General features: G+C 37.7%; 1 protein-coding gene across 3 annotated transcripts in view; it reads left to right on the forward strand.

Annotated features, from left to right (window-relative positions):
• Positions 1-5: 5 nt before the first annotated feature.
• Positions 6-16,313, forward strand: part of CUTC (cutC copper transporter) — a 24,821-nt gene continuing 8,513 nt past the window's right edge. The window contains exons 1-6 of one of the 3 annotated variants that reach the window (XM_025991893.2): positions 6-244; positions 3,557-3,628; positions 6,353-6,412; positions 10,478-10,687; positions 11,399-11,434; positions 13,993-14,126. In XM_025991893.2, the coding sequence (XP_025847678.1) occupies positions 184-244; positions 3,557-3,628; positions 6,353-6,412; positions 10,478-10,687; positions 11,399-11,434; positions 13,993-14,126 (573 nt within the window). In that variant the 5' untranslated portion in view covers positions 6-183. The remainder of the gene's footprint in view (positions 245-3,556; positions 3,629-6,352; positions 6,413-10,477; positions 10,688-11,398; positions 11,435-13,992; positions 14,127-16,313) is intronic. The other 2 variants (XM_025991907.2, XM_025991902.2) reach the window with 2 other exon arrangements.

The raw sequence follows: 16,313 nt of genomic DNA on the forward strand, positions 1-16,313 counted from the left end.
GGCAAGGGCAAGTAGTGACTGCGCCTGCGCCAGCGACTCCGCTTCCGCGGGGGCTGCTGGGTCCGGGTGTCGGGGACGCGCAGGGAAGCGCGCAGCCGTGAGGCCGCGCTTCTTTGCTCGCGTGCGCGGGAACCCGGCATCCTCGTAGAAACCGAAGACGCGCGAGGAAGGAACGCGTGGAGCATGAAGAGGCAGGGGGCCCCCTCGGAGCGGAAACGGGCGCGTATACCGTCCGGGAAGGCCGGTGCGGAAGGGGGCGGGGAGGGGGCGGTCGGCCGACTTGGCCGTCGGGGGCGGGCCTGCGGGGGTTCTGGCCAGCGGTGTGGTGGCGGAGTGCTTCGCCCACCTCCTCACGCCCCGCCCCCCGCGCGCGGGCGCGTTCTGTCGTCCTGACTAAGCGTGTGGAAGCTGAGGGCCTGAGAAGGAGCTTGTAGCGAGAGTGACCCGGAGTGTGGGTTCGAATCCCGGCGCCACCGCGTCTAGTGTGCGACGGCGTTCAAGTTGGTTCACTTCTCCCGGCCTTACGTCCGCACCGCCACGCGAGGCCGCCAGTCCCCGCCCCGTGGCGTCTCTGGAGCAGTTAGATGCCGAGCGCTGAGCACTGTGCCGGCCCCCGGCGACCGCTTGCGAACCTGTAGCTGCTGCGCCGGGGTGAGGGCTGTCCCCAAGCTGCACAGCTGCCCCAGGTCCCAAGGGCTTGCTGCCGTGCCAGGCGGGACGGCGTGGCGGGTGCTACATCCCCCCCCCCCAGCCCCCGCCACCGCCCCGAGAACTCTGGAGTCCTCCAGGCCAGTGGTTCTCAAGCTTTTTGGTCTCAGGGCCCCCTCCCCTTTCCTATCGAGAACCTCAGCTACCGTTTGTTTATATCGGCTACGTCTATTGGTGTTGACCGTATTCGAAGTCAAAACCGAAATTTAAAAATATTTATTAACTAGAAACATATTAACACAAATAACGTGTGTGTGTGTGTGAAAAATAACTATCTTCCTAAACAAATAGAATGCCAGCGTTTTATATTTTTGCAAATCCCTTTAAGATCTGGATTAATAGAATTGTCATACCTGCTTCTGCATTCGATCTGATATGTCAGGTAGCCTCTTGAAAATTCCACTCCACTCGTGAGAGAAGGAGAGTGAACAAGGCAAACGAAGCCTTAGTATTATTATGAAAATACTTTTCACTGCACAGACCCTGGAAAGGTCTTAAAGGCCCCGGGAGCTAACGGAACTACCACACTGAGAACTGCTCCGAACAAATGTCTGGTTCCTACAAATAACCTGGCTTCCCGGACAACTGTCTTGCTCTGCCTTCTGTGATAGCCTTGCGTGCTCTGTGTGTGCACCGCCACCCTCTGCTGGTCCTTTCTCCCGTGAGGCAAAGGGTACCTCTGCAGCACTGTCCAGTTGGATTGACGTGGCAGCTGGTGTGGGCGGCTCTGCAGAAACTCGGAATGAATAGAGTGCTGCTGGCTACGAACATAGAGTGGCCCTTAACTCTTTCACAGTTTGAGACTGAAAATCTTCTTTTAAATAAGTGAGACAGTTGTAATTTGATGTAAGCAAATGATAGGTGTTTGCTTTTCAAATCAAAAATAGCCTTTTTAAAAATGATAAAAGCAATATTGGATAGAGAAAAGCAACTTAGAAAAGTAAAAAGGGGAGGCGTCCCTGGGTGGCTCAGTCCATGAAGCATGGGACCCTTGATCTCAGTGCCCTTATACCTTGGGCTCCACTCTGGGTTCCACGCTGGGGTTTAAGTAGAGCTTTCTTAAAAAAAAAGAGAGAGAGAGAGAGAGAGGAGAGAGGAAGAGAGAGAGAGAGAGAGAGAAAGAAAGAAAGAAAAGAAAGAAAGAAAGAAAGAAAACAAAAGAAAGAAAGAAAGAAAGAAAGAAAAAGAAAGAAAAGAGGAAGGTAAAAGTAATTCCAGATCCTATCACCTAGTAGTTAACTATTATCAGTATGTGGTAATTCTTTCAGGTATTATTGCATGAAGTATACATTTAATATTCTTAATTGTAAAAAAAAAAAAAAGCCCTTATGTGCTTAATTTACAGAAAAGCTCAAAACTTTATTTTCATCATACTTTTAGAGTCAATACATGAATGAAATTTGTGAATTTGTAATTACTCAGCCTTTAGTAAATCTTTGTATGACTATTCTGTACCAAGGTAGACACTGTGCTTGCTATGGGTGATGATAAAGATTTCTCATAGAAAGAGACCTTACTTAGGAACTTTAGGTCAAATAAAAGTCAACAGACATTATTTACATACATAATAAGAAGAAATAGAAAGTAATTAGTGTTTTAAAAAGAAACAATTAGGAAAAAAAAAAAGAAACAATTAGGGACATCTGGGTGGCTCAGCGGTTGAATGGTTGAACATTGAACATCTGCCTTTGGCTCAGGGCTGATCTTGGAATGCCAGGATTAAGTCCTGCATCAGGCTCCCTGTGGGGAGCCTGCTTCTCCCTCTGCCTGTGTTGTGTCTCTGCCTCTTTCTCTGTCTTTCATGAATAAACAGAATCTTAAAAAAAAAAAAAAACTGAACTAAAAACTAAAAAAATACTAAAACTAATGTTTTAAAGAAGAACATATAATTTATGAAAAGTTACATGAATTCAAAAGAAGGAGATTCCTACTTTGGGAGAGAGGAGATATGGAAATATGATTGTGAGCCTTGGAAAATTTTACCGTTCAAAGATGGAGCTGGGGATCCCTGGGTGGCGCAGTGGTTTAGCGCCTGCCTTTGGCCCAGGGCACGATCCTGGAGACCCCGGATCGAATCCCACGTCGGGCTCCCGGTGCATGGAGCCTGCTTCTCCTTCTGCCTATGTCTCTGCCTCTCTCTCTCTCTGTGACTATCATAAATAAATAAAAATTAAAAATTAAAAAAAAAAGATGGAGCTGGCAGGACGTTGTGGGTTGAGGAGATGGCATAAGCAAGAGCAGCGATGGGAACTGAGGGGAAACTGGAGGTATATAGAGAAAATAATATATTTATCAGTAATAACTTTGTATACACTGTAGGTACTCTCCACTTTACATGAGTTACTTAGTCTGAAGTGTAGTGAGGACTAAATAATTCCGAGTAGGTGCTAAAGCCTACTCTGTTTTATAGAAAACGTAGGCTAAGTAACTTGTCTAGGATCACACAAATAAGTGGTGGGGCGAAGATTTGAAGTCCATCCTTGTTCTTAAACATATAATCTTTATAAAGACATGTAACCATATTCTGAAAACATTGACAAACATTGAAAAAAATCTGACTTAGAATGTGATGATGAAGACTGTGTTTTAGGAAGATTAATTTGGCATTCAGCATGTATTTTCCTCAGTATAATTTCTTATACATGTGTCTGTGTACTTATTTCACAGTTCAGAGACATCAATTTAATAATCAGTATGGTATTTTACTGCATTCATAGTCTCTAGTGTACTTACCTACTTGCCTATTATTGGACATTGGATTTGGGCAGCAAAATGTAAAATAGTGGTGGTAGATTGGTTTGGATGGATAGTACCATCATGAAATTGCATTGTTCTCCATGTATTTTAGGAACGGCAAATGGATTTCTCATGGAAGTGTGTGTTGATTCAGTAGAGTCAGCTGTAAATGCAGAAAGAGGAGGTAAGACAAAAGAGAATGAATGACAGTTGGCAGTCCTTTTAAGAGTCTGAAAATGGGGGCACCTGGGTGGCTCAGTCAGTTAAGCATCCAACTCTTGATTTCAGCTCAGGTCATGATCTCAGGGTTGTATGATCAAGCCCCAGGTGGGGGCTCTGTGCTGTGTGTGGAGCCTGCTTGGGATTCTCTCTCTCTCCTTCTCTCCTCATACCCCTCCCCCAACCCTCTCTCTCCCTCTAAAAAAAAAAAAAAGGAGTCTGAAAGGAATCCCATGAACTGATCTTGGGAGCCCTTGTGATCTCTAGGGATCCTAGTGATCTTTTTGAAAGCAGCCAACCAACTGGAAAACATACTGGCAAGTTACCATCTTTATCATCTTCTAATCTTATTCCTCCAGATCACATTTTGAGTCAAGTGTCCACAATAGTAGTGCTTCCCCACCAACTTCATTTTTTTTAAATCGAGCTTAGCAAAGAGTTCATTTTTTTCAAACTTGGTTTAAAGATGATTTAACAATTTTGCTGCCATTTTCATCATCAGGACTTTTATCTTTTTTTTAAAGATTTTATTTGTTTGAGAGGGAGAGCACAAGTGGGTGGAGAAGCAGAGGGAGAGGGAGAAGCAGGCTCCCTGCTGAGGAGCCAGACACAGGGCTCCATCCCAGAACTCTGAGATCATGATTTGAGATGAAAGTAGATGCTTAACCGACTGAGCCACCCACATGCTCCCATTATCTTTTTTTTTTTTTAAACATTATTTTTACCTCAAGATTTGTTTTGCATTTTGAACCTGCTTTAATGGGAAGTATAGAAATTCCCATCATCTCAGGATCAGATATTTTTTAAAACTTTTTATTTTAGAGAATTTCAAATATATACAAAGTAGAGAAAATAGTATAATGAATCCCCATCACTCAGCATCTCCTAGTTTAAGCACGTGGCCAAGTTTTCATCTATATCAGGGAATCAGGACACTTTTTCTAAAGAGCAACATAGTATAGGGACATCTGGGTGGCTCAGTTGGTTAAGTGTCCAACTCTTGATTTCAGGTCAGGTCATAATCTCAGAGTCATCAGGGAGTCTGCTTGAGATTCTTCCCCTTTCCTCCTTTTGCCCCTCCCCCTGCTCACTTCTGTACTCACTTTCTCTAAATAAATAAATAAATCTTTTTTAAAAAAAGAGCAACATAGTATATATTTTCAGCTTTCCTGGTAGCATTTGTTCTTTGTGGAATATTTGTGTTTTTAAAATAATCCTCTAAAAATGTAAAAGCCATTCTTAATTTGGCAATAAAAAGAGTGAAGTGCTAATACATGCTACAACATAGATGAATCCTGAAATTTATTCTAAGTAGAAAAAAACAGTCACAAAATACCACATGCTGTATGATTCCACCTGTATGAAATGTCCACATTAGGCAAATTTTAGAGACAGGAAGTAGATTAGTGGTTGCCTAGGGTTGAGGGTCATGGGAGAAGGGAAGGTGATTGCTAAATGGTATGAGGTTTCTTTTTGGGGTACAAGTCTTTTGACTTGTACACTTTAAATGGATGAGTTGTATGGTATGTGAATTATATATCAATGAAGATTTTTATTTTTTAAAAATAAATTTTTTTGATTTATAGGCCATAACAAAAAACAAACAAACCTGTGGCCTTTGGCCTGCAGTGGATTAAGACATTGTCAGCCTGATCCATCCTTTATAAGGTCTTCTTTCATCTTTTCACCTAATAATTTTAGCAGTGCATATTTTAGTGGGGTTTGAAAAATTGTGCTATACTAGGACTAACATTTACTTTTCACTTATTAGCAGTGTGCTTCTTCTAAAAGAACTTTCCTTCATCAACTGTTTGGTTCTATTGAGGTTCAGTTACTATAAGAAAGGCAGGATAAATATTTCCTCCTTTTCCTCTGTTTGCTGATTTTGGATAATGAATTTATTCTCTATCCCTCAGTGAATCATTTTATCATTATGAACCTGGATTTAGACATATTTGATATGTTTTATTACACTATAGTTATTAAAGCTCAAAGTATCCCATGTTTGGCTGGTACAAGCCTCTTAAGGCTGGATCCTGAGACTCTTGACAGGACCCTGTAATCTGATAGTTAATCTGCTTTCAACATTCTCTTATTCTTGAAATAATAAATTTCAAAATTTATTGACTTAAATTACCTTGTAATTTTATAAAGCTTAGAAAAAGGAAGACTCTTGGAAAAGATTGTTATTATCCATGAAGGGTCAGCTTTCCACTATGGTCAATCCAGACCATACTTATTCTGAGTCATATCCTTCCTTATACATGGAAAGGCAACACTGTTATACAAAGTTTCTTGGAAAAGATTATTATCTGTGAAGGGTCAGTGTTACACTATATGGTCAATCCAGACCATACTTATTCTGAATCACATCCTTCTTTGTGGGGAGGCAACTCTGTAATACAAAATTTCAAGAGACCTAGCTTAACTTGAATTAATTCTTGACTATCAGTAACACAGTGTGGGTTGCAGAATATAGTTGGGATTAAAAATAGAGTTTTACTCTAGTTTTATAATTTGATTTTCTCTCAGTTTGTAAGATTCTGCTCTATTTGGGAAAAAATGTTAAGTTTACTGTTTCATAAGTATTTTGGACAATCATTTTTGATTAATGCTTCTTAAAATTTTTAATTTTTAAACGTTTATTTGTTGAGAAATGCTTTTTTTTTTTTTTTTTTTTTAATCATAGGTGCTGGTCGGATTGAATTATGTTCTGGTTTATTGGAAGGAGGAACCACACCCAGCATGGGTAAGTGTTTTTCCTATTTTCTAATAGGAGTTTATAGAGCCTAGAGACAATGGAAAATATGTTTCACTGAGATCTTTTACTAATGTTACTAATATGTTAACTATTCTGTGGATATTGAATCAGTTAGAAGTGCTTATGGTTACAAACAAACCTGTCTATCAAAGATGAGATCCTTATACATCAAAAAGTTGAGACATAGATAGTTAATGTTGGTTCAGTTGCTCTGCAGTAATATTAACTGGATTAATATTAATATTACTGCAGTAATATTAACAGGATTTTTTCTTTTATATTTTCGTCCCAGCACCCTCAGCATATTGTCTTCATTTCTCCCATCCTGGTCTTTGTGCTGTTGTCATACATTTTACTTCAGTATATGTTAAAAATACATACACTCCACACTACATTATTATTTTTGTTTAAAAAGTCAATTAGGGGCTCCTGGGTGCCTCAGTTGGTTGATTTCAACACTCAAGTCATGATCTCAGGGTCTTGAGATTGAGCCCCACATAGGGCTCTGCACTCAGTGGGGAGTCTGCTTAATACTCTTTCCCTCTTCCTCTGCCCCCCCCCCCCCCCCCGCCACTTGTACTCTCTTAAATAAATCTTAACAGAATCTGTTATTTCTTAATAATAGATTAAGAATAATAAGATAAGAATAGATAATAGATTAGAATAATAAGAAAACAGTCATGTATTTACCTATGTGTAGTAAGTATTTCTGGTGTTCTTCATTTCTTTGTGTGGATCTGTATTTCCATCAGATTTCATTTTCCTTCTGGTCTGAAGTAATTCTTTTAACTTTTTTTTTTTTTTTTTTTTTTTTTTTTGTAGTGCGAGTATGCTGGGGATGAATTCTTTCAGCTTTTGTATGTCTCAAAACATCTTCCCCTATTTATGAAAGCTATTTTTTGCTGGGTTTGGAATTGTAGTTTGACAATTTTTTTCTTCTTTCAGTACTTTAAAGGTGTTTTCTTCATTGTCTTCTTGTTGGTGTTATTTCTCAAATGAAATCTGGTATCATCCATACCTTTGGGGTTTTTTGTTTGTTTGTTTTTTTCTATGTAATGTCTTTTTTCTGTGGTTGCTTTAAAAGTTTTTTCTTTATTCCTGGCTTTGAATGATGTGAAAACCAAATACCTGATTATGATTTTCTTCATGTTTCTTAGACCTGTATAGTTTTATAGATGTATAGTTTTCATCACATTTGGAAAATTTTCAGCATTCAACGTATTACACTCCCTCCTTCAGAGACTTCAGTTATACTTGTTTTAGACTGCTTGAAGTTGTCCTACAATTCACTGCTCCTCCCCTTTTTAAGTGGGTTCCACACCCAGCGTGGAGCCCAATGCAAGGCTTAAACTCAGCATGGTGAGATGAACACTTGAGCTGAGATCAAGAGTCGGATGTTTAACTGACTGAGCCATCTAGGCATCCCCTTTTTATTTTAATCACCTTTTTCTCTGTTTCATTTTGCATGGATCCTATTGATTTGTTTCCAAATGTATTAATCTTTTCTGTACAATGTCTAATCTATTAAACCTGCCTAGTATATTTTTCATCTCGAACGTTGTCATTTTGATCCTTAGAAGTTTAATTTGAGTCTGTTATATCTCATAGTTTCTGAATTCTTGAAGATTTTAAATAAAGTTATAATAGGCATTTTAATAACTTGGCTGTTAATTTTAATATCTATATCAGGTCTAGGTTGGTTTCATTTGATTGATTAATCACCTCATTATGCATCTTATTTTCCTGCCTGATTATTTTACTGGTTGCCAGACATGAATTTTGCTTTGTTGGGTCCTGAATACGTTTGTATCACTATAAATATTTTCGAACAGTTGGGTTATTTGGAAAGTTTGTTCCTTTTGGGTCTTGCCTTTAAAATTTGTTAAGCGGTCCTGGAATAGTGGTCAGTCTAGAGTTAATTATTTTCCACTATTGAAGCAATACCCTTCTGTGTACTCTACCCATAAATCTTCAACTTTTCCTATCTTCCTTTTTGGAATAGGCATTATTTTTGGCCTGACAGGTGTGAATGACAGGCATTATTTCTTTCTAATTCTTTTCAATGGATTTTTCCCTGGTCTTGCATGGTTTCCTTGCATATGTGCAATCAGTACTGAGCTGAATATTGGATGGAGATTCTCTGCAAATCTCCAAAGTTCTCTTCCTCTCCTTCCTGGTACTCTTTTCTGGGAACTCTAGTCACTTGGTCTCCCTGGACTCTCAGCTTTGTCTCTTCAACTCAGAATTCTCTGGCCTTCACCTGGGTTCCCCCTTTCTATGCTGCAACCTAGAAAACCCTCAAGGTAGTAATTTGGGTCAATTATAGAGCTTATTTCATTTGTTTCCCATCTTTCAGGCATCACAGTTCTTTGTTACTTGACACGCAATGTCTTATAAACCATCATTTCATATATTTTATATATTCATATGTGGTTTTTGGTTATTGTAGGTGAGAGGGTAAATCAAATCCCTGTCAAAAGCAGAAGTCCCTGTGTGAATTTTTGACTGTTTTATGTTACTCTGAGGTTGATAATAGCAGTATGTAGTATAAAAGGTTTATATATGCAATAGTGCTTTGGAATCTTCTCATTAAAGGAGGGCATTCCCTGGCCATTCTGTGAAATTTCTAGAACATATCTAAATTTGATTGCAGTCTTTTTTTTGCAACAGCAATCATGATTCATTGCTTGCTTGCTATTGGGCATATTGCAATCCTATGCAAAATTTGAGTTCTTTTAGCAGGGAAAAAGAAGTAAATCCATTGTGCTTGTTACAGAACTTATACATAGTTACTGATATATAATGATTTGGCTTATGATTTTTTGAGTTTAAGATGGTTCAAAAGTAATATGCATCAGTAGAAGTTGTACTTTGAATTTTGAATTCTGATCTTTTCCTAGGCTAAGCCACTTGTAGTATGGTACTCTTGTGATATTGGGCAGCCACAGCTCTCAGTCAGCCATGTGATCACAAGAATAAACACTTGCAAACATTCTGTACCCATATAGCCATTCTGTTTTTCACTTTAAGTATTGTATTCAATAAATTATTTGGGATATTCAACACTGTATTTTTTTTTAAAATATTTTATTATTCATGAGAGAGAGAGAGAGAGGCAGAGACATAGGCGGAGGGAGAAACAGGCTCCATCCAGAAAGCCCGATGTGGGACTCGATCCAGGAACTCCGGGATCACGCCCTGAGCGAAAGGCAGAAGCTCAACCGCTGAGCCACCCAGGTGTCCCTCAACACCATATTATAATATAGGATTCCCTTTGGGTGATTTTGCCCAACTATAGGCTAATGTAAGTGTTCTGAGCGTGTTTATGGAGGCCAGGCTAAGCTGTAATGTTCAATAGGTTGGGTATATTAAAGGCATTTTGGCTTAGGATTTTTTCAGCTTAAGATGGGTTTATTGAGATGTAACCACAGTGTAAATCATGGAAGATCTGTACTATTGAGAGTTTCTGAGCTAGCAATGAATTGTGTCATTTAGGTATTTTTATTCCCAGATCTCTACATAAAATCACAAATAAATATAACTTTGCTCTCTTTTACATAACTTTCAAAAACAGGTTTTGATAAATTTCTTTGTTCATTAAAGAGTCATAAACTTTAGACTTATGTAAACATCTCTATAGTAGTTTCTAACTAGAACTATAATCAATCAGAGGAAAAATCGGATCTTACGGAATACACTGGCAGAATATTGAGCCTGTTAGTTATTACACTTTCAAATGTCATATCCAGTAAAAGGATTTTACTTTAGTCAACTGACAAGTGCTTTTAAAAATGCAGTAAAATCCTTTTGTTTTCTAAATTGCTCTTTTTTTACCCTTGATTCTATTACTTAATTTCTATTACATGCACTTTTTTTTTAATTAATGTTGTCATTCCTTCAGATCCACCTTTCTCTGGTTTCCTCAGTCATTGCTTCCTTTTCTTGTAGGCATAATATACAAGAGCAAATGTAAAAGGCCAATAAATTTTATTAACTTCCTTGAGCTGTTAGTCCACATTTGAATTTCAATTAGTCTGTTCTCTATTCTTTTAGGTGTCCTTCAAGTAGTGAAGCAGTGTGTTCAGATCCCAGTTTTTGTGATGATTCGGCCACGTGGAGGTGACTTTTTATATTCAGATCGCGAAGTTGAGGTGATGAAGGCTGACATTCGTCTTGCCAAGCTTTATGGTGCTGATGGTTTGGTATTTGGAGCATTGACTGAAGATGGGAACATTGACAAAGAGTTGTGCATGTCCCTTGTGGGTAAGAATTTGTACCTGAGACCAAAAAGCCTCTGCGATTATTGCACTTAATACTCCTGATGTTGAAACTAACATAATATTGTGTGTCACCCCAAATTTAAAAAAAAGAAAAACGCAAATTTTTCTGAAAACTGGCTTTTCAGTAACATCTTGCAGGCACTTCTGCTAACCTATTTTAAGCTGTAGTTATCTAGATATTTGGGGCAGAGGGCGTATGTATTCTAGTCCTACTGACTTCTAAGTTGATATAGATCAAGTTCAGCTACTGTTCCTGGAAGGTTTTAAGGGAAGTTTACCTTGATTCCTTTAATCACTACACCAAAAACTTCAAAAGCTATTGCAGTTGGTGAGGATGGGGAGATCTGGAGATGGCAGACACATACTACTTCTATTAGTAGGCCAAAGTATTTTCTTGAAGATTCTTGGAGGGGTAAAAGTAATAGATGTAATGCTGCCTTTATAGTAACCAGATAGCATAATTTTTATTTGGTCTAGCTAAGGAGTGAATGATCTTTTTTTTGGTATGAAAGTCAGAGATTACTGGGTACATAGGAATTCTGAAATTGGAAGGCTACCATTTTATTATTTTAGTTCATTGTCCTTACTTCTTAGGAGAGAAAAGTATGAAAAAGGCTCTTCTAACATGGAAAAATCTATGTGTAGTAGTCAGTGATGATCTCTTCATTTATATTATTTGGCTTTCTTTTTATAGCTATATGCCGTCCTCTACCAGTCACTTTCCACCGAGGTGAGTCATTTCCATTTTAAAAGTTCTATTGAATGGTGTCAGTTTTCTTATTTCACCAAATGCCATAACCTTTTTATGGATCACAATACTAGAGTGTTACAGTGATACCAGTTGGTTTCTTTACATTGACCTCAGGACTGTTATAAATTTGGAGAAGCACAATTTGAAGCTTAGTTGTGAAAAGTAGTTAAAAGTACTGGTGGTGGTAGTGGGATATAATACTATTATATCTAAGAGTGAGAGAATAGGAATTGCCTACATGTGTATATACTTATCACAGCATTCCAAGCAAGAATTCTGAGATTCACTTTTTTCAAAGATTATTTTTAAGTAATCTCTACACCCAATGTGGGGTTTGAACTCACACCTCCAAGATCAAGAGTCACATGCTTTCCAGCAGAACCAGTCAAGCACCCGCTGATATTCATTTTTATTAGATTACCTTAGATCCTGGGTAATCCCCAAAAGAATATACCACTGTGACCAGTGAAATGAAACGTACTGCCTGGCTTAAGCCAGACAAGACCATTTAGGAGCTAGTGGTGCGACCAGCATTCCCAGATGAATATAAAATTCATGAGCAGAGATGGAGGTGGATATCTACATAACAATTGGTTGCTATTGGGAAGGAGGAAAGAAGGAATAGACGGTGGATAGTAAATGAAGAAATATCCACTGTCATACACAAAACTACGTTATTGATAGTTTGTCTACATCAGAATGATTTCTAAAAAGTATCTGATAACTTTATGTAAACAATACCTCTTATCTATAAATTAGGTAGTTATAATTTCTGTACACTTTTGTCAAATCTTAGTAAAATGTAGGAACAAGTGTCAATTTTGCCTGAAGAGGGCACTCTGTTATACATGAAAAGAAAGAAGTCTTAAGTCTTTTTTGTTTTTTTTACTGATGATATATGCTTGAGAGATTGTTGAATGTGTCCTTTTGAATAAGCATTCAAAGATTAGGATAAGAGCGGGCACCAGTATTTGCATCTATTTATAGAAATTAGAGATAAAACATTTGTTATTCTTGTTTCTTTTTGAGACGAATACCACCAGAAAACTGTTTTCTTGGCTCACTGATTAGCAATGCTTCTCATAAACTAGTAATAACTAAAGGATGTTAGAGTGTTTAAAATTCAGCACCTTGAGACTGGCCAAAAATTTTTTTTAATATGAAAAGTGATTTAAATTAGTAAACATTTATCTAAAAAATATATAGTTTAAACTTTGGCATGCTAAATAATTTAAAAAGTAAACATGTCATATAGAATGTATTTTTCTCTGTTCTTAAACTAAGAAAATCATTCAAATTTCTTTTCCTTCAATATATTTAACAAAAATATTTTCATATTTTCCAAATTTTGCATTGTTGTGGGTTCCATATTTTTTTCACTCGTGTATTTAATGAGATAGTATGATAATTTAATCACTGGTGAGGCACTGTTACAAAAAAGGAAAAGCCTCCGTGGTACATTTAGGTCTGCATACACTAAAGGGTAAAGTAAAGGGGTCAAGTGCCTAATCCACCATAGATTAGAACTTCCAAATGATGTAGCAGTGCTGAGAACCAAAGCAGAAGTAGTTTTTTGAGGTTCCTACTGCCACTTTCCTCTCTAAGGGGGAGAAAAGTCTCTTGGAAAATAGAATGGAACTGTAAGTTTAGATAGTCTGTTGTAAACAACTGTCCTTATACTATGAGCCTTAAGTATTTGAAGTAAATGGAATAGCAGAAAGTATTAGTCAATAATAATGTGAGTCAAGGCCATTTTTAAAGATTTAATTTCATTTATTTATTCATTAATTCATTCATGAGAGACACAGAGAGAGACACAAAGACACAGGTAGAGGGAGAAGCAGGCTCCCCTCAGGGAGTCCAATGCGGGACTCAATCCCAGGACCCCAGGATCATGACCTGAGCCAAAGGCTGACACTTAACCACTGAGCCACCCAGTTGCCCCTAGGTTGTTTTTAGAACTGGTGACTATACTGTTTGTCTGAAGTCCAGTTTGTCTAGTTTGTCTGAAACTTTAGAGCAGAGTTTTCCAAAATCGAGTTACTTGGCCTATCATATTTACAGTTTACCATATTGGAGTGCTACCTGTGTAAATTTATTTAATAATTTTCTTTAAATAAAACCTTAAGTGAGTTTATTTTTTTAAGAGAGCTTATTTTAAAGAGAAATTTTTATAAATCATGAAAAATAGAAATGTTTCACTTCTAATCTGTGTTTAAGTAAATCTATTCAAATGAGTACCATCTAAAATGTTTATGCATGTCACTGTGGTATGCTAGTAAACTTGTTCTTGGACTAAAAGAGCTCTGATATATAGTATTTGTTGATTTCTGTGGTTTAACTTCTCCCACCTTGACTGATTTCAAGCTGTCAATGGATTAACAATGATGCTTGCAAAACTCCTGAATATTTAACAGTTGGCTTTGGCTGGCCAGTATGAGCTAGGTCCAGCACACCACTGTGTGTATACTACATTTTGGAAAGCACTGTTTTAGAGAATATCTGATCAAAATTCAAATACATTTTATTCATTTCAGCCTTTGACATGGTTCATGATCCAATGGCAGCTCTAGAGACCCTCTTAACCTTGGGATTTGAACGAGTATTGACCAGTGGCTGTGACAGTTCAGCACTAGAAGGGCTGCCCTTAATAAAGCGACTCATAGATCAGGTATACATAATTTCTTTCCTTTCTTCCTAACTCTGTTGTGGTTGCTCCTGATACTCTGTTGTTCAGCTAGGTTATGAAACTAAATATTACTGATTTAATGTTTACTCTCTACAGAAAAGCAGGTTGTAATATGTATATATATTTCTTTCACATGAATGTTTCTAGTTTTTTAAAGATTTATTTATTTATTTTAGAGAGAGAGCAGGGGAGGGGGGAGAGGGAGAGAGAGTCTTAAGCAGACTCTGCACTCAGCCCAGAGCCCAACATAAGCTTGATCTCAAGACCGAGACAGAACCTGAGCCAAATGTTTAACCTACTGCACCACCTAGGTGCCTCTCTTTCACATGAGTGTTTTTAGTAGTTAAGGCTCTTGAGGTCAAATTATAGACATTGCTTAAGGATTTACTCTAACTTGGATAACCATAGCAAATTTTACCTTTTCTCAGCCATCAGTATTTCATGGTTTTAAGCCATGTCATCTCACTGTCAGCCTGTGTATAGTCAGGGGATCCCATATAAAATTTGAAATAATTATCAGTTGGAAGTGAATTCTAAAACAAAATTATATTTTTCTTCATATCTCCCTATCTATCAAGATAGGAGAAAATATATTTTTTTTCTCTCTCTTTTTTTAAAAGATTTTATTTATTCATGAGAGAGGCAGATACATAGGGAGAGGGAGAAACAGGCTCCATGCAGGAAGCCCAATGTGGGACTCAATCCCGGGACTCCGAAATCATGCCCTGAGCCAAAGGCAGACACCCAGGCATTCCTATAATTTTCTCTTGTATGAATTTCCATGATGAGTTAGCATCATTTGTAGATCAGTCAAAAAATGACTTTGTGGTTTGACTTTTTCTGACACCAGTCCAGAGCCATTCTAAATTAGTGAGTGTGGACCTTAAGACAAGAGAATTCTGCTTTAAGACTCAGACACTTATTTGCTGGGTAGTGTTGAATAGATGACTAAGCTTCTATTTCCTTATATGTGCAATTGAGATAAGTTTAAACTTTCTCTATAGGGTTCTGATAATTGATAGGGATAAGATATGTAAGAGCCTTAGCATCATGTGTGATGTATAATAGATCTTATTACAAGTTAGTTTCTATTATTATTACTACTACTGCTATTACTGATGTTTTTTAGTGTTCCTGTGTTGAAATCTGATTATGTTCACTTTCCTATAGCAGTGAAAATAATTTTCAGAAATTTCATCTAAGGATTGATGTGAGTTTTCTAGTCTAGAACTTACTGATTTTACAAATATTTATTAAGTATATACTAACTGCAGGGCATTTGTACTATGGTAGTGACCACAGTGTGTGTGTGTGTGTGTGTGTGTGTGTGTGTGTGTGTGTGTGTGTGTAGTCACTGCTCTTCCAGTTTGGTGCACAATTGGCACTTTTAATAGAACAGGCATTTCTAACAGAGTGCTATAATAAAAGGAAGATACTAAGTGGCACCTGGCTGGCTCAGATGGTAGAGCATATGACTCTTGATCCCTGGGTTGTGAGTTCAAGTCCCACATTGGGGGATAGAGTTTACTTAATTAAAAAAAAAATTAGGTACTAAAGGGGCACATTTGAGAGGAACTAACCCTAGATGTAAGCACGGGGTTCTAGTTAGCTCCCCAGAAGAAGAGACATCACACGCACTGCAGTGTCTTACTCATTTGAGTGATAATTAAGTAGGTGAATGCTTCATGCAGAAAAAATAGTATACAAAAAGGCCTGGAAACAAAAGTAATCATAACTTGCCAAGATATTGAAGAAACCAGAATGCTGAATGTAAAGAGAAAAATGCTGTCCAAAGCCTTGAAAATTGTTGAAGAGTTTGTATTTTATCCTTGGGGCAGTGGGGAAGTCTGAAGGGTTTTAAAATAGAAGAGTTGATGAATCAGGTTTTCATTTTAAAATTGTTAGTCACTATGGAGGAGAGAATAAGGTAGATATAATTGCCATAGTCATGTCTTAGATTTCATAATCACTGTATTGCTTATGTGATCTGTAGTTTGTTTAATCATTGGTTGGCAGGAAGCACTAGGTTAAATATTCTCATACATTAACTTTACTTCTTTTTTATAAAATAAAAATTGTATTTAGGGTGTACATGGTATTTTGACATTAACATACACAGTGAGATGGTTACAGTGAGGCTAATTAATATATCCATCTCCTCATTTAGTC

This window comes from Vulpes vulpes, chromosome 15 (assembly GCF_048418805.1).
Source record: "Vulpes vulpes isolate BD-2025 chromosome 15, VulVul3, whole genome shotgun sequence".
Taxonomy (NCBI): Eukaryota; Metazoa; Chordata; class Mammalia; order Carnivora; family Canidae; genus Vulpes; species Vulpes vulpes.